At 38.7% G+C, this 27,730-nt stretch overlaps 2 protein-coding genes across 5 annotated transcripts; both read left to right on the top strand.

Annotated features, from left to right (window-relative positions):
- The first annotated feature begins 1,557 nt into the window (after positions 1-1,557).
- On the top strand, positions 1,558-2,413 carry LOC122668956 (50S ribosomal protein L3, chloroplastic-like). The gene is made up of 2 exons (XM_043865557.1): positions 1,558-2,006; positions 2,089-2,413. The coding sequence occupies exons 1-2, from the start codon at positions 1,628-1,630 to the stop codon at positions 2,376-2,378; spliced, it is 669 nt and encodes a 222-aa protein (XP_043721492.1). The 5' UTR covers positions 1,558-1,627; the 3' UTR covers positions 2,379-2,413.
- Positions 2,414-5,449: 3,036 nt separating this feature from the next.
- LOC122668953 (DNA topoisomerase 2-binding protein 1-B-like) lies at positions 5,450-26,011 on the top strand. Of its 4 annotated transcripts, XM_043865548.1 has the most exons (18): positions 5,450-5,617; positions 5,738-5,780; positions 5,878-5,999; positions 8,885-8,992; positions 12,158-12,302; positions 12,415-12,506; positions 16,401-16,494; positions 16,624-16,642; positions 16,676-17,113; positions 18,243-18,385; positions 18,584-18,915; positions 19,485-19,649; positions 23,053-23,343; positions 23,634-24,053; positions 24,134-24,178; positions 24,305-24,390; positions 25,734-25,827; positions 25,921-26,011. In XM_043865548.1, the coding sequence occupies exons 1-18, from the start codon at positions 5,450-5,452 to the stop codon at positions 25,996-25,998; spliced, it is 2,883 nt and encodes a 960-aa protein (XP_043721483.1). In that variant the 3' UTR covers positions 25,999-26,011. The 4 variants fall into 4 exon arrangements, with proteins under 4 accessions (XP_043721483.1, XP_043721482.1, XP_043721481.1 ...); XM_043865547.1 differs by having other exon boundaries at positions 16,624-17,113; positions 18,587-18,915; XM_043865546.1 differs by having other exon boundaries at positions 16,624-17,113.
- The last annotated feature ends 1,719 nt before the right edge of the window (positions 26,012-27,730 follow it).

Genomic DNA, 27,730 nt, shown 5'->3' with positions numbered 1-27,730 from the left:
GAAGGGAAGATAGATAGAGACACATAGGGTGCTAGTATACGATATATCATTAGAATATCTAACTTTTTCCCATAATTTTTATAACATGGGAAAGAGATGGTTACATAGGCCTCTAAAGCTTGCATGCATGTGCTGACCAATGGGAGTGTGCGCAAGCATCATATTGGACAGAATTTTTGCCTTTCCATGTTGGCAATGATACTTTTGCACGCTTCTATATATAAGTGCAAGAGCCACGCGAGCAAGTAACGTTCTTTTCCCTTTATAACATGTTTTAAGAAATGAACCCAAACTATGAAAGTCAACATTAAAATTAGTCTTTTATGAAGACAATGACCCAAAACCCAATATAATTTAAGTGGTGGGTGAACAGATTCCGCCACTAATATTAAATCTCATTTCTCTGGGGTTGCGAGTGAAGGTGGGAAGCAGCTCCCTTAGTAGTGATCATAGGTTGGGGAGAGAGGGGGTCATCTTTCGCTGGGAGATGGTCAAAGACTATTGGCCGAAGACTCAAATTGGTGGTGAGGGTTGGCTGCAACATTATGGGGGAATCACATTTCCAGAAATTGAAATAAAGGGGGGGGGGGGGGAGGAGAGAACAACTCACATTCAACCATCGATGAAAATGATTAAAAAACATATTGAAAAGAAAACAAAGAGAAAAGGTTGGGTATGCTAGTGGTGTGCCATATGCTAGCACCTTATATGTCTATCTCTCTCTTCCACCATTTGAAATGACTCTTTTACCTTTCAAAGGGTGGAAGAGAGAGAGACACATAGGGTGTTAGCATACGATATACCGCTAGCATACCCAACATTTTCCTACAAAATGAACAAAGAAAAGACTGTTAAAAAGAAGAGGGTATGGGGTTGATGTTCTCTGTGCCGCAGTGTAGTCTGAACCCAGACACATGGGCTAGGTATTTCTACCATTTAGAGGGGTAGGATGGTCATTTTATTCACCCCATGACCTAAATTCAAGTGACTCTTTTACCTTCAATTTTGAGACTTGAGCACATGCTCGTTAGTGTTAGCATAAATGATCAAAAAATGATTTTTGGTCATAATAGATAAAGAATTAAAATGGGTCTTGATCCTATTATAGTATTTCTATTATTTTAAATAGAAATAAAGTACATAATGATACCAAACGCTTGCAAAAACCCTTTTCCTCACAAAATAAAAAATAAAAAAGGAAAATAAAAAGGATGCCAAAGAGAGGACCCACAAAATTTTACTTTAACCCAATTTTTAATGCCGGACTGTACTATAGAAACTCTCACATCTTTGGATTAGAAAACAATTTCCCTTTCTTTCTTCCTCCAGCCCAAGTAGATGGATAAGGGAATTATTGGAGTGATGTCCCAGGCTCGGTTGCGAGACACTACCTTCCCCAGCGTCAATGGCGCTCTCTTTTTCTGCTCGTTTCCCTTTCTCTGTCTTTACTGGAACTTCAACAACTCGCACTCGCTGCCCTCCTTCGTCGTGCTCTCTCGTCGGACCTTTCTCTCGAATAACTCTCGTAAAACCAATCTCCCATCCCACTTTTCACTCTCTGTTCTCTTCAATCCCCAAACAGAGACAATCAAAACAATTCCATAGCCATAAATCCTTCACTGTAGTTATGAGCTGTGAAGCCGGAATTGGAGTAATGGGTACAAAGCTCGGAATGATGACCTACTTCGAGCCTGAGGGAACTGCTGTTCCAGTGACAGTAATCGGTTTCAGAGAAGGAAACATCGTGACTCAATTGAAAACGGAGTCCACTGATGGCTACAATGCAGTTCAAGTAGGGTATCGACGCGTCAGAGACAAGAAGCTCACGAAACCTGAAATGGGTCACCTCAACAAGGCGGGAGCCATTCCCATGAGGCATCTGCAGGAGTTTCGTCTTGTCTGTGTTGAGGACTTGGAGCCCAATCAGAGACTCATCGTTGATGAAATTTTCAATGAAGGTGATCTTGTTGATATCTCCGGAAAATCCATCGGCAAGGGCTTCCAAGGTCTGTACTTTTTCAAATTTATTGCCTCTTTAATGTTTCATAGAGAGGACCCATGATCCATTTTTCTCCACTTTTGTTGCAGGTGGGATCAAAAGGCATAATTTCCGGCGAGGTCCGATGACTCACGGTTCAAAGAGTCACAGAGCATTGGGTTCCATTGGAGCTGGAACAACGCCTGGACATGTTTATAAAGGGAAGAAGATGCCTGGAAGGATGGGAGGAACGAAGACGAAGATCAGGAAGCTGAAGGTTATGAAGATTGATAATGAACTCAGGATTGTGATGGTTAAAGGTGCGGTTCCTGGGAAGCCTGGGAATCTTCTGCGGATTACGCCGGCGAAGATTGTGGGGAAGAACATACCCAAGAATTAGCAACTCCGATGTGTATCGTGTTGTGTTCTGTTTTTGATTATTTCTGTTTCTTTCCATTAGAGATTTTCCATGCATGTTGTTTGTACTCTAGAGTCATGGATGCAATTTTTCTGTGCCCATCTGTAGAGTTGTGATTAATAGATTTGAGAAGTATATTCAATTTATTAACTTACTGTTGAATTGACTGGAATTCATCAAAGATTTTAGAGCAGATTTTTGTAGCTGTTTTCACTTGAATGAAAATTGTCAACAGCTACCGCATAATATATACTGCTTCAAGATGAATATTGTTTTACCAAAAAATAAAATTGGGGGAGGGGATGGGGGGAGAGAAGAACAATGCTGAGGATTCTTGGTTTGCCTTTAAGAAATGGTATTTAAAATTGGAGAGGGCATGAAAAGATTGATGATATTTTTCTTTCATATTTGATCTCAATGGTGATTGACTGCCTATCTTACAGCTGCAACCAAGAATGTTTCACAAGTTGAGAAAGAATATAATCCTAAGCAAATAGCTTCTGCCTATGAGAATTTGGAGTCTCCATGTTGTCTTTTGTACTTTTAAGAGGAGATGGTTTTTTATTGAATAATAAACCAGGACTTCACCAAGGCTCCATTTCCTTCAAAGTAAAATGGGTGGATGTAAAATGAAGCAGGGGAAAGTATTTTCTTCCTACCGCGTGTTTGATAGGAAGTAAAGTATGACGGGAGAAATCTATTACATTGCAGCACCCTGTTTTATGTTCAGATGGATTAAATGACTTCCTTTCAAAATTATGGTTAATCATTCTGACCATACCTCGTTTATGTCTGTAAATTATCTTGTTCTCAAAACTATTTTATTCTTGACTCCCAACTCCCAGTCTCAACTCGAGCTTAGGTCTACAACAGTTGGACTCCTCAATAAGATCTTCACATCCTCTATTCTCCTTATTCTTCTTCAAAAGTGACAAGTATCTCAAAATCTCCCCATATTAATACTCAAGTTTGGAATCTGGAGACTGAATTAGTTCCTTGTTTTGAAGATTTGCCCAAGATCTTTCCTGAATGATCTAATCGAATCACAGCAGGAGGCAAAGATTTACTTTTTTGATTCTTACCCTACTTTCTCAATCCTCACCAGTCACCAGCTTGTTTGATGTTATTGTTTTTTCCATAGTTTCATACCATGGCCTACGATTTAAGGTTTTAATCATTCCCATTTTGTTCTTCTGCATCTTCTTTGGGTGGGTTTCTCCTCCAAATGTTGAAATTTCACAGCAGGACCATATCATCTTTTTCTGAACCAATTTTTTTAGGATTAAGCAGTACACTTTTTATTATCATGCTTTAGCAGCAGATACATTTCTAATCCCATAGACCTTAGCTTACCCTCATCTTAATCAACCTATTTGTAAAGGCTCCCCTCACTAAATTACAGATCTGGAACAGAGAGCGGTTGGAGGGGGGGGGGGGAGGAGTTGGAGAGGGATAGAGTAAGATAATACACATCTCATTAAATTGAAGAATTGAAGCAAAGTATCTAATAGGGAAATGAATACAAAGAAATAACTGCCTTCGAGCTGAAGAGGGACTACGATTTATATAAAAACTGATCTATACAACCAAGTACAATTAATATTAAAAGATAATGCCCCTCTAGCCAAAGAGGAACATCTAAAGGGTGCCCTCTAGCCATTGGGTTGTACTTATGCCCTTTTCTAGTAATAAAGCACCAGAGTATCGTATCTGATAACACCTCTACTTGATTTTACCTCCAAGATTCATCATAAAAGATATTATACTCATGTCAAGATCAGTAGGTCAATTTTGGTCAAAATGTGAATGAAGGGTAAAGTTGTACAAAATATGGATCAGACAGAAATTGATTGATTCAGCTTGGAATTGACATGTCTCATGCTAATCGTGTTTGGTTCAGTCTAAATCATTTATATGCTCTCCTTCCCCTCTCCTTTCTAAATTTTACAAAAAATCAATGTTGCATCCTCTTAGTCGTACCTTAGGCATATCTTTTCTCACTTCTCCTAGGGTCATTTTAGGCCTACCTTAGGCTCTTTTAAACTCATTTGATATAAATCAAATCACCCATGCATATTAGAGCACTTAAAAGTCTCCGTTGCACATGTTCATGCCATCTCAAGCGATTTTATTGCAATTCATCAGCAGTGCTATTCCTAAATTAACTCTAATTTATTCATTTTTTTTATTTTATCTTTTCTACTTTTACCACTCATCTATCTCAACAGCCTCATTTCAACTAATTAAGTTTGTTTATATATTGCTTCTTCATTACTTAACATTCATTTTCATTTATCTTCGATGGTTGTATAATTGTCTTATAAAAATCCCCTTTGAGTTTTAAAAGAATAAGTCGAACACATAACATTTATGACACACCATTCCACTTCATCAATCTTATTGTAATTCTTTTGTGCAACACCATTATCTATTTCTCACTCTTTATTAATGATTAATTGAACATAAGTACATAGAGTTTTTACTTTGCAGTATTTCCCTAGTAGTGATTTTCATCACCATGCTTTCAATCCTATTTTTTTCAAAAGTTATACATTGTATACTTTGTTTTTGTTCTATTTCTTTTAAAACCATTTGATTCTAAGGTTGAATTGTCATAAACCAGGAAGAAAGAGATAGACACATGAAAGTGCTGGTGTAGATACACTCCAAGTTTTTTTTTTTTTTTTTTTAAGTGTAAATACAAATAAAAAAAAAGGAAGAATGTTCTCTGTGCCGCAGGCTGCCATGGCACAAGCTGCGCAGACACATGGGGGTGGGCGCAACGACCACCCTCCCCCTGCACAGGCTCCACCTGATTGGGCGTGCAGTGACTGTGAATTGTGATCTCTGGTCTCATCACCCATCATACTTATATAGTTGTATGTCGCTCCCCAAGCCAAAACCCAGCTTCCCGCGTCTTCTATATGTTATATATAACTAAAAAAGTTGCAGGCTGTAGTGCTGTACAGATCACTTCGTAAAACCGTAACTCACTGCTCGATCCTCCTTCTCTCTTCGTCCGAGCGTGGTTCTTGAAGGCCAGAAGAGTGACGATGGCTTTCAAGGGCGCGAACATCTTCATGTCTCGGAACCTCGTTCCGTCTGAAATCTTCGATACCCTTCACGATTCTCTCAAGCAGAACGGTGCCGAGGTTTCTCTCTGCTGCGATCCCTCGCGAACCGGTCCTAACGATTACCATATCATCTCCTCTCCCGAACATGTACGTACAATTTACAAACACTAACCGAATCGAATTGAAACTGAACGGGTTTTTGATTTTTTTGAAATGGGAGGGTTTAGTTAACCTTTTCGCACTTTTAACGAAAGGATTGTAATGCAGGAGAAATTTGAGGATCTTAGAGCCAAGGGCTGTAATTTACTTGGTATGACGATACTGATTGTGGACTTTGCACAGTCGTTTCCTTTCTTACTAATGGAAAGAGGGATTGATTTGGGTTTTCATTTTGGAACTATTTGCAGGTCCTCAATGTGTACTTTCGTGTGCAAAAGAAAACAGAACTTTGCCAAAACAAGGTTTTACCTGTTGCCTTGCAATGGATGGTGTTAAAGTACTTGCTTCTGGATTTGAGAAGGACGAGAAGGTATTACCACGTTGGCTTCTTACTGTGTTAGAGCAAAAACTGGTATTCATCAATAAGATGTTATCAAACATGGGAGAACAGAAGACCAATTGAGCCTTCAGTATTACTCTAGTGCACTGTGACCTTTTATTTCTTGCTTCTCAAGCTCAGTTGCAAGATATATACACTTTCAAAGCCTGCTTGAGTAACGAGAGGCCTTCAAGAAGCTTGACCTGTCTTTCTTTTTCCCCCAAATAAATAGCCTTGTAAATAGTCTTGATGGTTACATGAGGCACATTCTTCTTTTGGAGATCTGATCATGCTTCGACTTAAACAAATTATAAAATTTTGGTCTTGCCCCTTAATGATTATAAATTGCATAAGAAGAAATTATCCCAAAATTCAATATGGATTTAACATAATCAGATGTACTCTCCATAACTACTGTGCTTAGTTTATAACTTGAAACTTGGTTTGAAGGGATTAAGTAATCTCAACTCCAGTGAGTCAAAAGGTTACCTGTACCCATACAAGCTTCATATCTTTAGCATATTGTCCATTTCATGATGTTAACATTCACTTGGGAGTGCCTTTGCTATTAGGGTTTACAAAGTCTCCTAGCATGTGTGTGCTGTTGCTTCAGATGAAATGTTACTAGTATCTACAATTATGATCAGATGCAGTACTCCTAGCTTTCCAATTTATCTATTTATTTATTTTTTTAAAGTGAGCTGTTGCAACCAACAAAACTGGTTTAATAGCATATATCTGTGCACGGACAGGCATATGCAAAGGATGTATAATAACTACAAACGTGAAAAAAAATGTTTAATGTATACTTCATTTATAATGACTACAATTGTACTTGGCCCCAATATTATGTTGATTTGCTGTTCTATGTACAGTTCAGCAGTTGGTAAGGATATCTAACTCATATCATATTATTATTATTATTTTAATTTTTATCCCGAATGTTTTTTGGGACCCAGGAAACAAAACACTATGAATCCGAAATACAAAGGGGGGACATAACCCACCTTACCCCTACCCAAGGGAAACAAAATACTCACTCTCACAAAGCCAAAAACTAAACCACCCCAAACAGGTAAAATAAACTAAAAAATAAAAATTACATTTTAAAGACTGGTAATCCAGTTGTCTTTCCGTAAAATGCGACCCAATTCTTGAGGTAACTTATGATCAAAATGGAATAAGGAATTACGCAATGACCCACATGTGAGATTTTCCAAAAAGTCAGCAGCCCAAGTTTCTCTGTAATTGAATTCGATGGTGGCTCCCAACAAGTCAGATACAGATAGAACTTCATGAAACTAATACCAGCAACTCCACAACTGGCATTTTCTTTGAGTCACAAACCACGCAATGGTTGCCGAATCTGAATTAACATAACTACCTGCATACCCCAACTCAACACATAACTTCAGGCCATCGAGTAGGGCTCTCATTTCACTCATTGAATTAGTGCAAACCCCATAACAATTGGAGAAGGCCGCAATCAGCCCACCATTCTGGTCATGAATGATCCCTCCACCTCCACTAACACTCGGGTTCCCCTTACTTGCGCCATCCTCATTTAATTTCACCAAATTAAACGGGGGGCACTAGTAGATCGGCAACGGCATTTTCCTAACAATAGGGGGAGGGCATAATTGAAATACCTACAAGACCAGCTCATCCTTCATCGTAAAATTTCTTTTGAATTTTGGTGGATAGGGAAACTCCTTAATCCAAGACTTAACCTTCTCAATTATTGTAGAGGCTGAATGGATACCCTCCCCATGCCTGCTATTGTTTCTCTCTTTTCATAGTTCCCAAACAATGAATGCTCGTAAGATGCCTCTGATAAACTCACAAATCCCATTAGTGGCCTCAAGACTTTGCCAAAAAAGCATGCGCCCTCCAACATCCTGAGTGGAACTCATATCATATTATTATACTTGTATATATGCATACATGTAATGTTTATGGGCAGCAAACTCCAGATGTTAAAAGCTCCACCTACTCCTTGCAATTGCACTATTATTGAAACATTTCAGTTTAAGGAATCAACCAGGGGGTACGAAATGGTTAGTTTGCCCTAACAATTGATTGAAGAAGTTTCAAACATGTCCTAAAAAGTCAAACAAGACAATAAACTCAGAGTCTAACCCAGGTTGGATGGTGCCACACTTCCTGAGCCTTTGTATGCAACATTGGTTATGTCTATTTTTAAACTTATATACGCACATTGAAGCTTCGCTCTCTCTAAGCATAGGAGTGGTGAGCATAGTTATCAAGGCGGCAAGGCGACCAAGGCAGTGGAAAGGGGCCAAAATCAAGGTGGCACCAAGGCGCCCGCCTAGGCGCTCAAGGCGACCAAGGAGCCTGGATGCTTAGGCGTCGCCTTGATAACTATGGTGGTGAGCCCATGAAATTGTTAGTAACTCTGGTGCTCATTATACTCTATGTAAGACTTTAGCAGGCAACATTATGTCAACTCAGAGGGATTTTAATACTCTTGACCAAAAATGTCCTGAGAAATAAAATGAGTTTCTTAGAGTCTCAATGTCGTCTTCATTTCAGAATTAAGAGATAACCTCTCTTACATATGATTTTGTCCTTTCTTGGATGAATTAGTCCATAGGAGGTTTAGATGTTTTTACTTGACCTCGTTTGAAGAATGCTTTCCCTTATATATTGATTTTGCTGGTTTTAAATAGTTTAATGTGAAATAATAACTGAATTTTGAGATCTAAACCTCCAAATATCAAGACCAACATTTTTCTGATGAATAGTGGATTCTAGCATGCTCTCCTTTTCTTTTTTGGTTGTTGTCATCCAATGCATCTTTCGCTTCTATATTTTTCTAATTTACAAATGGTCTGTACCTTTCTTATTTTTTGTAGGTTAAGATTGAAAAGTTAGTGACTGCGATGGGAGGAGTCTTTCAAGCTAGGGCCTCCATGGATGTTAACTTTGTTATTGTGAAGAACGTTTTAGCTGCGAAGTACAAGGTGCATGCAATCAATTGAATATTTTGTGCAATTCAGTGTCCTGTTTAATTCATTTTGTTTTGTTTGTAGTACTTGACACGAAAGTGTTTGTTATTACTTATTATACTGATAGAACTTAACATCTCATATTTTAGTGTTGTTTTTGTTTAGCAAGCTAGCTGTGGGAAGTTATCTGCTTTTGCACCACATATGTATGTATTTTGTATGCATATACCTCCAATTGTGAGTGTAAATATCAAGGGAGGAGTGAACTTTTTCGGAGAATGTAACTGTTGCCTTTTGGATGAAAATGGTAATCTCCATGATATATCGGTTTATGCATGTATGTACATTTCCTTACCAAGAAAAGGGGAAAAAAATATGCATGTATCATTTATGTACATATGTATCCTTAGAACATTGTGAGGAGGGAACTTCTCAGAATTCCTAGTTGGGAAATTTATTTATTAGCATCCATGCTTTAGAAATAAAGCTTCGTACCCTTGAAAAAGGGAAACTTTAAATATGACTTTTTATTTTATTCTTGGCCCCGACTCTTTGGGTACCTAAAAAATTCATTACCAAAGAGAACTACAGGGGCTCCCCAAGAAAAAAGGGAGAAAGAAAAAAGAAAACAGGAAAAGAAAAAGAAAATATAAGCAAATCCCAGCTTAATCAAGAGACAACATGGGAAGGGATCAAATAAACAGGAGAATCCAGGAATCGGTGATTAGCCTATTCCACAGGGAGTCAATGCATCGAGAGGCGGCCAATGAGAGTTTGCTTCTAATGTCAGAAGAAATGGTAGCAATAATCTGCTGCCTTGATCTGGAAATGGAAGACTGCATTTTGAGGTTATGCTCGAACCAGATATGGTAGATGGCGGTGCCAAAGGCAATCTTGCCCACAAAATCACAACTAGAACACCCTGAAAAGTCATGTCCATCCAAAGTCATTCTCTATCAAAGGGAAAAAATGCTTCTCCAACGGGGTCAACATTTAGCAAGTAGCTCTTTCCAAATCACGGAGGAGAATGGACAGGCGAAGAAGAGGTGATCCACATCTTCGGGAGCATTCCAACATAGGCAGCAATTGGGGGGGGGGGGGGGGGACCAGAATGTGCCTGTGCATAAGGAAGGACTACTTTGGAAGGCAGCGGGAGATGGCTCTCCAGAGAGTAAAACTGTGGCGAGGAATGCATTTTTTGAATCAGACCAGCTTGCACCAAGGGATTAAGTTGCCACGAGCCCTGATGAGATCCCAAGCAGATTTGGAGCTGAAGATGCTGGTGGAGGATGGAGACCAAATAACCAAGTCACCAGAGCCTTGGGCCTTCTACAGATGGACAGAAGGTAATCCCAAAGACCCAAAGTGCCGATAAAGGGAAGGAGCCCACCCATGAGGGAGAAGTATATCCGATACCAAGGCCAATCTGTCGAAACTCGAGCTGTATCTCACTCTGTCCCCAACTGAGTGGATGAGAATCCCCAACGGGTGACAAGGATCCAGCCAAAGGCGAGTAGCAGAACTGTCATCAACTAGGGATTTGATGGCCCAGATGCTATAAATCTGAAGGCCAAAATCTTTCTTGAGACCCAAGAGGCATCAGAAGGAACAGGGGCAGTCCAAATGGAGTCTTGGCGAAGGAGGCAAGAGTAGACCCAGCCTACCCAGATGCTTTTCTTCTTGGTAGCAAATTTCCATATCAGTTTAAGAATGCCTGCGGAATTGACATCTTTAATTCTTCTTATCCCAAGGCCCCGCCTCCTCTTTGGGGAGGCAAACTGTAGCCCCATCCCAACTGATGGGTTGGAGAAAGTTGGAGGAATCAGTTCCTTTCCAGAGGAAGGCGCATATAAGGGATTCAATCTTCTTGATACAAGACTTGGGCAGGCCAAAAATGCATGACCAGTATATGTAGGAGGATTGGAGCCATGGTTATCAAGGCATCGCCTTGGCGTCCAGGCTCCTTGGTCGCCTTGGATGCGGCCTTGGATGCCTAGGCGGACGCCTTGTCGCCTTTCTTTTTGATCCTCTAAAACGCCATGGTTGCCTTCCTGCCTTGATAACTATGATTGGAGCACAGATCTGATAAGCTCAAGCATACCGGCATAAGAGAGCAGCTTATCCTTCCAGAGCTGAAGCTTCTTGTACATTTGATCCAAATAGGGGTGCAGTGGTGAGCCGTCAACCTGGAGGTGATCAAACGCAGGCCCAGGTACCGAACTGGGAGATTGCCTAAGGAGAACCCCTTAGCCTCTTTAAGGCAGTGTACATCAGAATCGGATATACCAGACACAAAGAGGAGGGACTTTGAGTGATTAGTGCAGAGACCCGAAAACCTTTTGAAGAGCCGCAAGGAGAACCCCGTGACTCTGAACTTAGAATGCATGCACTTACTATTTTATAATGTGATCTTACTGGTTATATAAGCTTGTTCTGATGGAAACCTTAGATTGCAACCGCTTGGAGAGGGAGTTTTAGCTTTCCTGTGTCTACATTAATCTGAAAGTTCAGACCTGGTGGTATGTTTTAATATTTTGAAATTCGAGTTCCTTTCCTGTCTCCTGGTTGACTATTTGCTTCAAAGGCATTGGTAGGTTGCACTATTTGTTTTCTCTTCAGACTCCTGGTATTTCCAATCAGTTCTTGCTACCCTGTGAACATAGTATTCTTGTTGTAAGTTGAAAACAATCCAGCCATGTTGTAAACTCTTTAGTGGGATGTATGATTGTTAAAATTTATTTGACCCCTTCTGTGTCTCTCCTTTTGGTACAAAATTGGAGAGATTTTGTGTAATATCTTTCTGTTTGGTTTTGTGCTTCATCTCTTTCATTGTGGTAATCTTGTTGATCTAATCGGTGAGTTGTGCATGTTTTTCATTAATCATAGTAATATGACTTTCACTTTGTTGCTGATTAGAAAAATGGTTGTATAATCTCCACCATTCTTTTGTTTCGATGGACTAGGGAGTGTGTTGTTGACACTGCTGTTTAAGTTTTCTCTTCCTAGTGTATCTTTTCATTATGTTTTGTTGTATCTTCTAATATATTGTTTGATTAAAGCTTTTGTTTCCTGTTTGATAGCTGTAGTTGGTGTGCATTTTCTTTATATTATATTTTTTTTTCTTCTTTAACTCACTTCAGTGATGTAATATTACTAACATAGTGGTTATTTTTACTACAGTGGGCATCAAATGTTCTTAAGAAACCAAGTGTTAACATTAGCTGGTTGAATCAGTGCTGGAATGAACACCGAGTTGTGCCTCAGGAGCCATACAGAATTCCTCCTTTTTTTGGATTGACCATTTGTGCAACGAGAATTCCAGCAGGTTGACTTGTTGAACATAGTCTTTAACCCGATTGAGTTAACTTAGTTACTTTGTGCTGCTTTAAATGTGACTGTTTTTCCGTGTATGGTTCTGAAGTGCTCATTCCACCCAGATCAGCGGAAGGAGCTTGAAAAGCTTATCATACAGAATGGCGGGAAGTACTCTGCTGATCTTACCAAGAATTGCACACATTTAGTTGCTGATATATCCTTTTCATAGTTTTTTTTTTTGATATTTGTGAACAAAAAGATTTTTCAGCTTTGTCCATATGTTTATGTTATTTAGTGATCTCACATTTTTATGTCCTTTTCATAGTATATATATATATAAATAATGGAATTTTATTGATAGAGAGGAAGAATGAATGTACTAAGGCATGAGTCTGAACTTCGAAGCTCCCCCCAGGTAGAACAGAAAAATACAAACCATAATTGTCGAGGTTTCTAGGCAACCCAAGGGGGTGGAGGGAGGGGGGGGGAAGAAACCAAGGTGACACCAACAAGGCGCTGTCTAGGCTATGCCTCGACAACTATGATACAAACACTAAGTAGACATCCTTCATAAATGAATGGAATTCCCAAAACAAAGCCTTGGCCGCAGTACCTCTGGCTTCCATGTCCTTTAGCTGTTTCACACTCTTTTGCATCCCTTGTGAAATCCTCCGTTTGCTTAAGTCCATTTTTTAACCAAGAGAAATTGGTTTATGTGAATGCTTAATTTCATCAAACAAAGTCAGATAGCATCAATATAACTTTTTCCAAGGAATTAAGTCTTGATACATCTCGGATCATATCAGGCGAATATGTATCGGAATATGGGGTGTGATCTGAAACACCTTGGTACACTATGCTGAAAAGGAAAAATATGTACCATCTTGACCTGTTTCGGTCAAGACGACCCAAGATGGGTTGATACAACCTGATGCAGGTCAAGACAGTCAATACATTTCTATACAGAACAGAAGCAGCAGCCTCCGCCACCTCCAGTGCCAACAGCAGCAGCCACCGCTACTGCCAGTGCCAGTGCCAACAACAGCACCACCGCTACTGCCAGCACCAGTGCTTGTGCCAGCAGCAGCAGAATACATAGAAGAAAGAGGAGGAAGAGAAAGGGGGGGGGGAGAAAAAGAGGAATTTGGTAGGACAAGCCTCTTACCTGCTTTGATGCCATGCTCTGTGCCATCGGGGTTGAGGAGGGAGACTGGGATGACAAAGCGGCAACCTATACCCCTAATCCGGGGTGTACTGTTTACCTTATATGCTGAAGGGTCAAAACTTCAAATTTAAAGCTAAGACCTTACGGGCTAATTAATTACAACTGAATTCTCATTAACCCCCAAACTTTCATTTTGCATTTAAGTCATTATAGTCATCTATGTTGTTCATATTTTATTGTACCTATTTCCCTTATATTTTACACTTTTTACGTACAAAGGTGATCTACTAACCCGTTTGATGTGGAAAGAAACACAGGATGTGCTGATCTAAATCTGGGTGAGGGTGTTGTGGAATAATTTCTCATTCTTAAAATAAAAAACTACTGGAATGTACAATATTTTAGGGGTAGCTTTATATAACATGGCATTGCCTAAGTGAATGCCTGGGTGTCAAGGAACCTGGCCACTACTACCATGGCTTGCCCTGGCACCATGACAACTATGGACTACTGCAAATTGGATGAAATGCTTATTTAAACGGTTGGCAAAAGGTATCTCTTAAACATGGGATGCCCAAACCTGGATACATTTGTTGCATGGGGAAATCAGTTAGCTACATCGTGATCGTTCTTTCCATGCTAATTATTCTTTATATGCATTTATACATTGACTAAAGAATTTCTTACTTGATGGTTTAAGACTACATAATGTCGTGGAAGGAATTTGAATCATCTATTTTTAGCAACATGCTTTAGTGATTAGATATCATTATTTATTGTTTATTTGTATTGTATAATGCTTATAAACACTACTTTTGCATGTATCTATGCAAGTCTTAAGTGTATGTAGCATCTCTAATTGTCTCTTTGATATATCTCCAAGATATCTCTTAAATCCAGCTTCCAGATATGCTGCCCGATGGCAATACTTGATACCTTGAATTTTTTTCTAAACTATTAATTATGATACATGATGAAGAAGATGTTGTTTTTCCTCATCAATATGATTAGCTTGATTTACTTGTCTGGTGAAGCAAGTTATCACATGACACTTATCCTAATGGATATTTGGGGACTTTCCGAGTTTCAAATTTTCCTGAACCACTAATAAGTACTCCAAGTGATGCAGATACATCATACATCACCAAAAGAGGCTTATTTTAATGGGAATAAGTCTAGGGTTGGGTTGTATACATATTGGGCCTTTGATCCCATGATTTTTCAATGTAATAGGCCACTTTTATGAGCCTAAAGTATGGTTAATAAGGTTGCATACGGGATTACCTAATTTGTTTCTTTACTTAGTTTATTTTTAGGTTGGTTTGGGTTAGTTTAATTGAACCGGTTCTATGCGGTTCAATTTAAGTTGCAAGTAATTGTTAGTAAGTGTTTTAGTGGGGCTGGATTAGGATCCTATAAGTCCAGCCATGTTTTGAGTCTGTTTCCTTTAGAATTTCACTGTCCTAATCAATTTAGGTTTCCTACTTAGTTAAGGATTGGATTAGGCCTTTCCTTTTCAGTGGTTGTCTATTTTTGAGTGTTCTATATAAGATTGTAAGGGGGGCAAGCATTGTTCACAAATTTTATAAACAAAGTTGCTGCTCCTCTTCTCCGTTGGTGAAGAAACCTTGTGTTTGATCGAGGAAGAAGGAATTGGTGTTTGATCTGATTGACAACTTGCGGTGGGAAGCCCGGGTGGATCGTTTAGTTACTTTGCTACATTCTCTACTGCTATTCTTCTAATTTAAAAGTTCTATTTTTCAGTTTGCTGGCATTAGCTAGTATAAACCTTCAAATCTGCAACTTGAACCTTCCCTTCTAGAAGATCACATACTAGGTGTTTTTTGGGATTATGCAAATGAGCCACCCGATTGACCTTAGATTTTCACCATATCTCCATTAACCCTAGTTTGGGGAATGATTTAAATTTGACCTAATTCCTGTGGCCTGATTTGAATATATTTCCATATTTCCCATTCTGCCCCTACCCCCATTAAAGCACAGTTTCAGACCTTCAACCATAGCTGATTCTGATTTCATGCTCAGAATAGGTAGCTGATTTCAGGATATATCAATTCTGAAACTAGTAATTAATCCTGTCTCTTAACCCTAGTTCCAGTACCCTATTTACCATAATACTGTCACTCCTACCCCAACTAGGAATCAACCAATAAACCTATTTTCCGTCCCCTTATTGGGCTGCAACTTTCAACAGGCTATCCCAACTTTTAAACCATCCTTGGATTAAAGATCTTGTTTGGCTACTGGTTTGAGCAATCGAATCCAGTACTACATTACCAAGTTTATGCCCAATATATTGCCTGAGGACAGGGTAAGATAATGTATTTTCAATGAAGCTCAAGTCCAATTTTGCAAATACAGACATTTGTGTGCTGATTTAGAAGGCTTCTAAAACAATCATCAGATGCAAGCCAACCTTCTAGTTGAGCTATTAGTGGGAACAATGGTGATTTGGGTGAAAATGCTCATTGTATTTGACATGAATTGGGTGATCCAGAGAGGACTACTGGATGTGCTACCTAGCTGGGTTACTAAGGGCTACAGACTTGCAGAAATGAAGATAAATTGTGTAGGATGACAGTGGCCCCAATATGCTAACCTATCTGAGGCTCTGAGCTATGGGAAAGCCAAACCTTTAGCTATTATGTATAGCCCTACTCAATACAGAGTGGCTACTAATGCTACAGATACACTTCAGTAGAATGATGTGATTGTCTTTTTGGTTGGGGTATTTAGTATTTATTCTATTTCTGCTTTCTGCATTTTGTACATTGCCATTTTTACCCTTTTGCAACTCCATTTCATTACATTTTCTTTATTCTATTGTAGTTTGTTTACAAATTGACCTGGCCTCCTGTCACTCCTTGAATTTTGGAATTTTCAATAGTTACGTGTTGAAAGATTTGTCCTTGACATACTTACGCTCCTGAAGGTGACAAGTACAAGGTCGCTAGAAAATGGGATCACATTCATATTGTGACTCGGAAATGGGTTGATCAGTCTATTGCTAGAAGAGGTAATTCTTTTATTTGTTGTTTCACAACATATTATCTTCCCCCCTTCCCACTGCCCCCAACTTTTGTGTGGAGCTATTAAGTATGGAACATGACAATTGACATCTCAATTGACTGTTTTTGATGAATAGCATGTCTGGGTGAGGAGTTGTATCCTGTTCACGGAGTTTCTAATTCATCAAGTAATACCATGAAGGGTGGTCTAAAGCGACAGCATGACCAAGATAAGTGCAATGCAAATTCTCCATCAGTGCCATCATCTGCAATTGCAAATGCAAATTTGCTTCCATCTTCCATGACTCTGGATCCTGATCTGGAAATGAGCATTTCTCAGAATATGTCTTCTACATTTTCTGATGCCACTATCTTTACCAAAGAGGAGACAAATGAAGAACCCAGATTGCAGCCTGAAAATGGCACAAAATTTGATGGCTGTGTTGCTGATGATTCACAAACTGAAGATGCTGATTTGTACTTGTCAGATTGCAGAATTTTACTTGTTGGTTTCCAGGCTTCTGAAATGCGTAAACTAGTACATATGGTGCGTAAAGGTGGGGGCTCCCGGTTTATGTCATTCAATGAGAAGTTGACACATATAGTTGTGGGAACACCTTCAGAGAGGTAAATACTTCAGAGCTAATGCAAAATATTAACATTGTAATCACATTCTGAAGGAGTTTCTTGATGTTCTATTTCCATGCTGATTTTATAAAAGAAAGAAGAAAGCAAATCCCTGTGAATTTGGTAAATTATGTCTATATTTTTGTGTATATAGATGTCGTGTGTGTATCTGTACAGCCTTAATATCAATTCGTGCAATCTTTGATTGGTATTTGGTTTGGCTGGCAAATTACAATTAGATGCATCTGTAGCATGTGGTACAAAACACACCCCCCCAAAAAAAAATAAAAAAATCTGTAGCATCTATATAGTTGACAGCAATTAAATTTGTTGTGAACAACTTTTGAAGACTATCTTGAAGGGTATAAAAATTATTCTATAAATAAAGCAAATAGAAGAAAGCTATAAAATTGGAAAACTAATGTGGTTCTTGTATAAGTACATATGGTAAGTACTTTGATGGTATTCTTTGCATGCATGAAGTAAACCGAAGCCGGACATGACCTTAAGTGTTTGTGTTGAATTAAGAATGCAGTTTGTGTCAACACCTGGGCCACATAGGACTACAGTTTCATAATTGGAAGTTCCCAGTAATCTCATAAATGTCGGATAACATAATTTTTAAATAAGTTCCTGATTTTATCGTACTCATAATTTGGACAATGGTTGGCAAGATGTCAGCTTTATCTGCCAAGGATCATCTTACCTGGTGCCCAAATTTGGTGCACGGGTACGCGCATCACCTCCATTCTCCTGTTCATGTGCTAAGTTTCAGTCTAAACGGATTCTAACATATGGTAAAAAAAAAATTCATTGAGAACTCACTTTTTGCAAAACTTGAGCCTCTATGTGGCTGAGGTTGGGCCACCATCCTGCTAAGTAAAGCTATACAGCCATCCTAATAATCTTTTGCTGCATTAATTTTCTCAAATTATAATACCATTGTATATCAGATAATGGACATGTTTTATGCCGTTTTTTAATTGGACATCTTGACATAACCATATATGATACCTTACTATTGTTTCTGAAGCTGACAAGCCCTGGTAGCATAATAATTATATCATAGGAAGGCTAGAATTACTATGCTTGTTTGTTGCAGCTCTTAGTTAATCTGCTCTTTTCCCAGCGAAAAGAAGGAGGTAAGGGGCTATGCAGCTTTGGGTGTCATTTATGCGGTTAGAACCAGCTGGCTGGAAGATTGTGACCGAGAAAAAAAAGAAGTTCCTGTGTCCCAGACGCATGTTGCTTCTGAATTACTTTTACCAAAAGGTGCATCTATATCCTGTAAGTATCACTTTGGATCTTAGTCTGTTTTTATCGTTATGTTTATACTAGAAAAATAGAAATATATTTGTTATGCAGTTTAAATTCAGTTGGGTAGTTTCTTGAAATCGACATTTTATGCTTGATTTAGTTTGTTCACTAATCGTACGTCCTAATGGCTATACTTCAATAAAGCAGCAGCAGTAGGCAATTCTGGTGTAAAGCAAGGTAAAAGCTCCATTGCATCTTTTGGCATGCCAACTGTTAAGGTAGTGGGGGATATGGACTTCGAATCTCGGATCTCATTGGAGAAAAACATAGGAGGAAATCCAGAAAAAAATATCAAAGCGGCCAATTTTGTAGAAGTGGCTATGGGATCCTTCCAGAAAAGCCTGTTTTCTGCTTTAAAGGATGACAATAAGGTTCGTCAGAAATTGCAACAAGATTCATACACTACGACTGTTCAAGATGGGAAATCATCAAATATTTTCAAGGGTCGAATATTTCGCTTTTCAAGTTCTTTTCCTCCAGAGAGAGTAAGCCTCTACTGTCTCATTTTTGTTATTTCTTACTTCGAGATTAAGCTATGGCTTTGCTGGCCAACCATAAATGGCCCTGGTGGCCAGGCTCCATGGCAGTATGCAAAACATGCATGCACATTGCCCACAAAGATTGGCCTAACCCTGTTCGACAAGATTGTCCGCTTGGAACTTCACATAGATTTTAGTGCATGCAAAAGACCTGTTTTTGCGACTTGTCATTTCTCAGATGATTATGAAACTAAGCTATACCAACTTGTTGGATGTCTATCAATCATAATGATGCCAGTCAATTGGTGACTAGACCATTGCTGGATCAAGGTCCAAACTTTCCTAGCATTATTCTTCTGATCAGTTTCCTTTATTTGTGATTGTGATCTTATTGTTATAAGTATTCGAATTTTATTACTGCTTTTGTAATGAGCCTGATGACCTTTTTTCCTCAATATTTGCAACTTAATTATTTTTTTATAACTAACATTTCCTTTCTCCATTTGTTTGAACTGTTGGTTTGCAATTTTTTCCCTATTGTAATTTATTTTCTTATTTATTATTCATGGGGACAGAGAGCTGAAATTGTCGAATGGATTAAACAAGGAGGAGGAGCATTGGTGGATGATCAGGTTCAGAATGTTCACTTCACTGTTGAGTGTCATGGTGTGATGCGGAGGCCTGCTGATACTTCTCAATGTACCATTGTTTCTAGTCACTGGATTAGATCCTGTGTGGAGGTAGACATATTTTAAATATGCACACAGTTCTTCCCTTAAGCTTTTTCTATCATTCTATAATGAAAGAAGGGCCAAAAAAAAGCCATCTACTATGGTTTATTTTCTTCTTAAGCGGTAATTTATTTTTGAAAGCTCTTAAATATTTGAAGTTTTTCTTTCTTTAGTCCATGGTTGTCACAACGTCTAGGTGACCTATGGCATTGGAGGGGGCTTGGATGCAAGGCGATACGCCGATACCTAGGTATCCAGGCGCCTTGGTCGTCTAGCCGACGCCTTGACAACTATATTTTAGTCTACCAAAGTCCAGAACCTAGTGCTTGTGCTGGCATCATGGTTACATTGAGTCTAAGTTCCCTTTTCATTGTGGTGCTGGTTATTTTTTTATTTCTTATGAAATTCATACCATAAAAATTTCTCTCTTCACGTAATCTATTACTCTATTGATTTGCCATTAGAATCCTTAAGAATTTTTCCAATCATTTACCTTTTATTAGGAGTGCAACCGAGCCAGTCTAGGCCAGGTTTTTTAAAAACTCCAGCTCAATCCTGGATCCCCTTAGCTCAGCCCAGGCCTGCCGGCCTGGCCGGGCCCAGGCTGGCCCTGAAATCCCGAGATCGGGCTGGCATGGGCTGGCCCTGACTGACCCTTCCCAGAGTAGGGAGATCCTTCTTCTTCCTTACAGGAGGAACAAGAGCTAGAACCTGCATACATGGAACCACACGATTAGATATCAAAAACCAATAATTTGGATTCAAGCATAACTTTAACGAATGTAATAGTGACAAGAAGATTCCATTATAAACTCATATTAGCTTATGAACGCTATTCAATTGGAATAAGCTGTTATCGGTAGTTTTCAACAAGTGAACATGGAAAAGAACGAGACCTCACCTGCCAAACTGAGCTACCAGCTTTATGAAGCCAATCCAGGGAATGGAAGGTCTCTCCGCTGAGATATTGATGCTGTATGGCCTAGGCAACGGCGTCAGATGAAGTCAAATGCCAGCTTTACTCCTCTGCTTTGGATTCATCGTTGGTAACCAGTCTCGTAATCCTCAGGTAGGTCCTCTCCGATGCCGACAGGATCTACACAATAATAGATTAGATTAGGCAGACGGATGGATGAGGTCTGTTGGAGAGGAGGGGATGAAAAGATTGATAGAATGAATGAATACCTTGGCAGGGGCATTCAAAAAATCGTAGCACTTCTCTTAGAGGTAGAAGAGATAATCGACGCCATTCTTCTTTCCGTGAGCCACCTCACCAGGCTCTATGATGATGAACGGGTGCTCCCGCCGCCTCTCCACTCTGCCTTTCTCTTAATCATCGTCCCCCGCATCTTCCTTCATTTCTTCTTGTCCCCAGTAGTAGTACTACTACTCTTCGTTGACGCCACCTTCTTCTTTCAACTCTGTTGCTGCTGCTTCTTCCTCTCCGCCGCCACCGCTACCTCCATGTTGACATAGGGCTGCCTCTTGTCCACCACTCCCCATCACCTCCTTCAGTTGTTGCACCAGCTCCTTCGACAATCCCTGATTCATTGCATCATTGTTGTCATCATCGTTCTAGTAACTATTACTAACGTCACCTTACATTGTACAAGAGATTACTAACCTTCTTGGGGAGTGCATTGAGAGCATTGGTAGTATCGGGTGGGTGGAGGTGGTAGCGGCATCGGACTCTTCATCTTAAACACTAAATGTAAATGAATATGTATGTCATATGCAATTATACATAATTTTTTTTATACATTTCATTGAGATTTCCTACGGATAATCACATGCGGACTTTCTGTCTATATCAGAGAACGATAAGCAAACCTGCATGCGAATGTGATAATCCCATTGCAAGACTTTGTAGAGCCTTGGCTCTAGAAGTGATGAAAAACCAAATTGTGATCATTCTAAGATTTTGGGGCTTCATCTTGGTTATGCAAAATCCAGAATGTAGCTGAACACATATCTTGTGTTGAATAGGGAGAGAGGAATCTTTACCAAAAAAAAAAAAAGAATAGGGAGAGAGGAAAATTATCATGTCATTCTTCTTTTTTAGTGCTCGATTGAACAAGGTGATTGTTGGTATTTAGAAGCTTTTGCTTCATATTTTGATATGCTGAGAATGTGTACATCTTAGGTTGAATTCAACGTTATTTTCCTTAAGGTTCGAGATTTCGATTTCAACCCTGGTCGAAACTGAAATATTTCGGGGTTCGACCGAAATTTGACCGAAACTCTGCATCTTTCGGCTTGTCATTTTGTTTAGCCATTTTGGTCGTCAAATGGCTATATTTTGGCCTGAAACTTCAGGGAACCCTTAATTAAGAATTTCTAAACATATTATAATTTTTAAATCATAAAAAAAAAACCCAATTGGTAGTGTATGTCTTACTCTACTGTATACTTTCTCAAATATAGTCTATTCTACACTTAATTTAGTATTAGAACATATAAAATTCAATGAAAATAACTATAATATGCATTAGGAATGAAGAAAAACCATTTAGCATTACACAATGTCAAAGTTTTACAAGTACAAGTGTACAACAAAGGTTAAAACACCCCTACGAAACTGTTCTTCCAACTCTATTTTAGTACCATATAGAGTTCCGGGAAGGCTCAAAACCTTTGGGGAAAAAGGGTTACCCGACTACCTCTAAGTTTGAATCTCACAAATTTGCTCAAATGTGGCAAATCGTTGTTGTAGTAGTGTCCAACACTTTGTTCCACCAAGAAATGTTGGTGATTTGTATTTTGGAGTTTTCCCCCTCTGACAGGCGAATTCCCTCGAAACTCATGAAATGGATTGAGTTGAAACCGATCAGTTGAAACTCTACATTCTTATTGAGTCGTTACTCGCTCCCAGTTTCGTTTTGACCATTGTTGAAACCAAAATATTTTGCAAAATCTTAGTGGTTTCGGCCGAGATTTCGAACTATGATTTTCCTTTCCTTTCTTTTCAGGGACATGATGGAATAGACTTGACTCTCCTGTAGTATAACCTAAAATAAGAGGTCATGCAGGTTTAAGGAAGCAATTCTTTTTTCTCTTCTTTAGTGTTGTAAGCAGAGGTGGTTGTGTTGGTGGTGGACCAGTTGTGGGTTTTTTTTTCTTCCTTTTTTTGGGGGGTGGGGGGGATTGTACTGGTTCTGAATCTTGTTTTCCTCTTCTTTCTCCTCTTGGGTGGGGGGCATGTGTGTGTTTTGGTTGTTGGGTGTTTAATAGCTAATTTTTTCCTTCTTCCTTATCTTTCTTGTTGTATCTCACATTCTTGTTTGAATAAATTTCTTTTTCTGTTAGCCTTCTCTAATTTTGATGACTTAACTCAAATTTGTTGTTTCATTTCTATGTTAGAATTATGCAAAAAATGACAAGTTCTAATGGGTTTGGGACATTCTTGTTGAAGGACGGATGCATGGTGGATGTTGACAGTCACCTTCTGTATTCACCACTTCCCTGCCAGATTCCTCTACCTGGGTTAGGAGGCTTTCGGTTCTGTGTCTCTCAGTATGAAGAGAAAGATAGGGTGTTATTAAGAAATCTTTGCTTTGTTCTAGGAGCTAAATTCACGGAAAAACTGAGTAAGAAGGTCACACATTTGATTTGCAAGTTCAGCAGTGGCCCAAAGTATGAGGCTGCGTGCAAGTGGGGCATACAAGCAGTTACTTCTGAGTGGATCTCTGAATGTGTCCTGCAGGTAAGTCTCCTCTCTTCTCGTCTAACTATGTCTATGTTCTATCTGTTTTGTTTGTCTTTGTTTTTCTCTGTAACTCGCCTCCTCTCTCATCCTCCCTTGCTGTGGGCTGTGTAGAGTTTTGTTTGTGCCTCTCTTTTTTGGCATCTGTGTATTTGTCTATTGTCTGTCACTCTGTTGTATTCTTTTCATTCTTGCTTATTCTTGTCTTTCTGTCGGTATTTACCCTGGCATCATATTAACTTGTTCACAAGAGCAGGAAAGTTATCATCCATTCTTACTGCTTTTTACAGGATAAGATTATTGCTCTGGATCAATTTCGCCCGAAAGAAGTTACTGCTCAAGACAGAGAGGCCGGAGTATGCACACAGAGCCAGTATCCTGCGCAGGTGGCTCGCATGATATCTGGAGATGTTCTATCTCACTTACCTAGTCAATCTCAAGTCATGACGAAAACACCGACTCATGTTATTGGAAATGAAAGTGAAAGCTTTCAAAGCCTCAGCGGAGAAGCAAAACATTCTTTAGTCTCCATTAAAAGGGCAAGGCTTGTGGATGATGACAGTCAGAAGGATATACTTGCAGGTGTAGTTCGTCCGACTGGCAGGATGGAATCCATGAGAAACAGGTTATCAGAGGCTAATGAAGAAGTTTCTCATGCTGTTTCTGATGTAGCTGCAGCTATTGAAGATTTGTTAGCACAAACGAGTAAGGTAATAAAAGAAAATTTCTTTTTCTTTTTTAATCTTCTATTTTGTTTCCTACCTGGTTATTTACTGGACTCTAATTCCAGATTCAAGACATGAAGTCACCAGGTGGTTTTCGATGTGAGCAAAGTGTATCCATTGTTTAGTCTGACAATCATTTTAGGCTACTTGAATGTCAGGAATATGCGCACCATTCTATCCTTTTCCTATTGTATTTTCTCATGATGCATCAGCTTACCTTGACTTTGGAGATGCAGCTTTTTTCACCTGATCATTCAATTCTTGGCCAAGACCATTTAGAACCTCGTCCTGCCTTTGGGATTTCAAATAGCTGGTTAAACAGGTAATTTTTCGGTTTTGTTCTACTGGCGTTTTTTGTTGTATAATGTTTTTATTAGGGAATCTATCCAGAGATTATTCTTTTTTTAGGGGGGATGGGGTCTTCTTCTAGAGATTATCATTTATCAATGCAAAGTAAAAAGAGAAAATTGCTGGACATTGAAAATTTTAAAATATAAGATCCCAAAAGAGGAGATTTAAACATTGTATATAAGCAAAAATAAATAAAGAAAGAAAGGAATATCACAAGAGGTATCCACAATTTTTGATTAGCTACTACACTTACTTTTATGAATTTTGTTTGTTTTGTTTTCTTAGTGCGTTTCTTCTCGACTTCGTCAATCCTCCACCCCACATTTAAAAAAAAAAAAAAAGAGAAAAAAAGAGAGAAATTATGTAACTGAGCACAAAGTTTTGGTCATAACCTTATGAAGTTTATAAAATTAGAAGTCTAAAGAATTACTGCAAAAGACAAGATTTTTAATGTTTTCAAAAAAGTTCAATCTAATGATTCTTCCTCAAGTATTTATAACATTGTTCCAATAATCTTTATGGTCGCCATATGTACACAGTTATGACCTGAAAAATTTAGTTCCTGAAGTTCGAAAAGTGAATATTTAGGGAGTGACACATCTTCCCTTCTTTCTGTAAAATATATGAACAATTATACCCCTGCCGACACTGACACATCTTAACACTCTTAAATCCCAGCAATTGATTTCTGAAATTCTGTCTGGGTTTTAGTTTCCTAGTCACAGTAGGAAAACCCTCATAGCTTTGATTCTGTCTGTTGGTTTTAAATCAAACTTTAGTGATATATTCTCCTTGATATATAGACCAATCAACCATGGTTTTATTTAAATCAGACTTATCTTTGTTTAGTTATTGAATATATACTAAATGTGATCAGGTTTCCTTACCTGTGATTCTGGTTTCTCCTGTGTTTTAAACCCTAGTTCCTTAGGTGACAGAATCTCTTTAGCATGCCTTGAAATCATTATTTGAGTTGGGTATGGTTCTCTTTTCAAACCTTCCCCTTCTTCTTGGTCTTACATCCACAACTGTATTCCTTGCCAGTAGCCTTAATTGCAAGTGATAATCAAGTTATTAGTGGATAATGAGTAATTTCTATATTTCTCTAGATTTATACTCACTCAACTTAATTTCTATACTTTCTATTTTCCCTCTCTTTTATTCATCCAAAAAAAAACTTAAAGTTAATGGTGTGCGTGTGTGTGTCACTCAACTTAAAGTTAATTGGGGGAGGTGTGCGTTTGTGTGTGTGTTTGTTTTTTTCTTCCTTTCCCCTCTGCCCTTGCCAAATGACTTTGCCTTCACCAACTTCAGGAATGAGAAACAAGATGACCTTTGCACTCCTTCTGGACAAGGTGCAAAAGAAGGCACTTATGATTGTTTCAGTGAAACACAGACGGAGTCACAGGTCTGAGACATGCTCATCTAAAATTAATATTGGTTACTTTCTTGGGCTAAAAATTTTGTATGTTGATGGTATTGCTATATTTTGTGAATGCAGGTTGTTGGGTATGAAGAAGATTTGTCAGGCAGGCAAATGATAATTGACAGAGTTCGTACCCAAAGTAGCATGATTTAAAGTTAGTGTAAAGGAGGAGGGGGGGAAAAGGGGTAGGAAAAAACTGAACAACCTACACAAAGTGAGTTAAGCCTTGGCCAATATAGAAAAAGAACCTAAGATCAATGTTCCATATGAGTGGACAAGAAGACGGGAGGCTGGCTCAGGTTCTCATATGAGAACCAGAGCTGCACTCGAAGACAGTTTCCAAGGCCAAGGTAGAAGTTTTGATGTTATGCTGTTATTCTCCGAAGTACATAGTCTCATTTGTAGTCTGTGTTCAATTATTCTGAAGTCCTAAATGAGGCTCGTGAAGAGAATTTTCATGTATCTTCTGTAGTTTTAACAATGCAAAATAACAGGTAATCTTGTGATACTGATTGAAACATTGTACATTAATCCGCATCATTGTATTTGTCAAATATTGGTTGAAAATTGAAGGCTTGTATAGCATAAACTGGTGGAAACTACCAAGCTGGAGTATGGTAGGGGCAGAGGGAATTTGCGGTGGAATGGTGAAATGCGTAGAGATTAGAAAGAACACCAATGATGAAAGCACTCTGCTGGGCCGACACTGACACTGAGAAACGAAAGCTAGGGGAGCGAATGGGATTAGATATAGGATCTGTTGCTGAGATTGAGATCTTGTATGAACTCAATAGTTTCTATAGCCAATTTCTTTCTTCAGAACAAGAATTGATGGTGGTATTATGTATTGGAAAATTTTTTTATTGTTGTGCGAAATTCTTTCGTAACTCTATATAACAAGTTTATAACCCTTATGACTCCTTTTACTAATGAGTTATTACAAGATCTCAATCAAGAATTGATTTTGGATTTCTTCCTTTCTTTTTTATGTCAGAGTTTCTCTCTCCATTTATTGTCCTATGAAGTCTGAAAAAAAAAATCTCATTCCTAGTCACTAATTTTGCTACATGAAGGCTGATTTGGTATTTTCTGACCAATGTATAATTCTCTATTCTTTCGAATGGTCAAATGTAGTGGTCCATCTCAACCATGTAACACATTTATTGAATTCGTTTTCCTCATAATGTACTCTCAGCAATCGTAATTCTTCTAACAGATCTATTTTTGCAATCAATTTTAGAATTTCATTATGGCACGTAGTGAAAACTGATTTGGTAGAAGCTCAACATGAGCAAAGGGTGTGTGAATAATATGCCTACAGATTTGAGCTAACTGAATTACACATGGCAGATGTGGCTGCCAGTTTAGGAATGGTTTCAGAAGGAAATCTACTCTTCAAGAAGTATCCAAAACATTAGTAACCTCTACAAGGTTAAAAGTGAAGTAACAGTAAAGTCAATACAAATGGAGCAATAGAAGTGACTTCACTCTCATTCACTTGACTTCTAGCAGTTCACAGTTGATCTGTCCTCAACTGCTCAACCAACACTTCATAGTTTTAGTTTGAATCGATCTACACTCAACAACAAACTACCTTAATCAAAGAAAATAAGAAATCCAAACCCAGTTGCAAGAATACCAAATTTGAAAGATCTATCATGGACTCACCCTAGATTAGCTGCAAACACCTGGTAGCTCGATTGGTTGGTGGCTTCCCAACCCCACCCCCCCCCCCAGGTCAAGGGATTGTTTCTCCTAGATTTCATACGGTCAAAATCTTAGATTTCATACGGTCAAAAAAAGGCACCCCTCTCCCCCGGAAGAAATAGAATTGAAAATCATAGTTGACCTATGGGCCCTTGAGTAGGATAGATCAAAAAGATAA

The sequence above is a fragment of the Telopea speciosissima genome, chromosome 7 (genome assembly GCF_018873765.1).
Source record: "Telopea speciosissima isolate NSW1024214 ecotype Mountain lineage chromosome 7, Tspe_v1, whole genome shotgun sequence".
NCBI lineage: Eukaryota > Viridiplantae > Streptophyta > Magnoliopsida > Proteales > Proteaceae > Telopea > Telopea speciosissima.
The sequence above is the reverse complement of the archived record's forward strand: the minus strand, read 5'-3'. Positions and strand labels throughout refer to the sequence as shown.

Bases quoted from the DNA above. Each gene is read 5' to 3' on its own strand.
- LOC122668953 (XM_043865546.1), top strand. From the start codon at position 5,450: ATGGCTTTCAAGGGCGCGAACATCTTCATGTCTCGGAACCTCGTTCCG. The intron at 8,993-12,157 runs GTGCATGCAATC...TTTTTACTACAG, and splicing joins TTTTAGCTGCGAAGTACAAG to TGGGCATCAAATGTTCTTAA. The intron at 18,386-18,583 runs GTGCATCTATAT...AAGCAGCAGCAG, and splicing joins TGAATTACTTTTACCAAAAG to TAGGCAATTCTGGTGTAAAG.
- LOC122668956 (XM_043865557.1), top strand. From the start codon at position 1,628: ATGAGCTGTGAAGCCGGAATTGGAGTAATGGGTACAAAGCTCGGAATG. The intron at 2,007-2,088 runs GTCTGTACTTTT...CTTTTGTTGCAG, and splicing joins CATCGGCAAGGGCTTCCAAG to GTGGGATCAAAAGGCATAAT.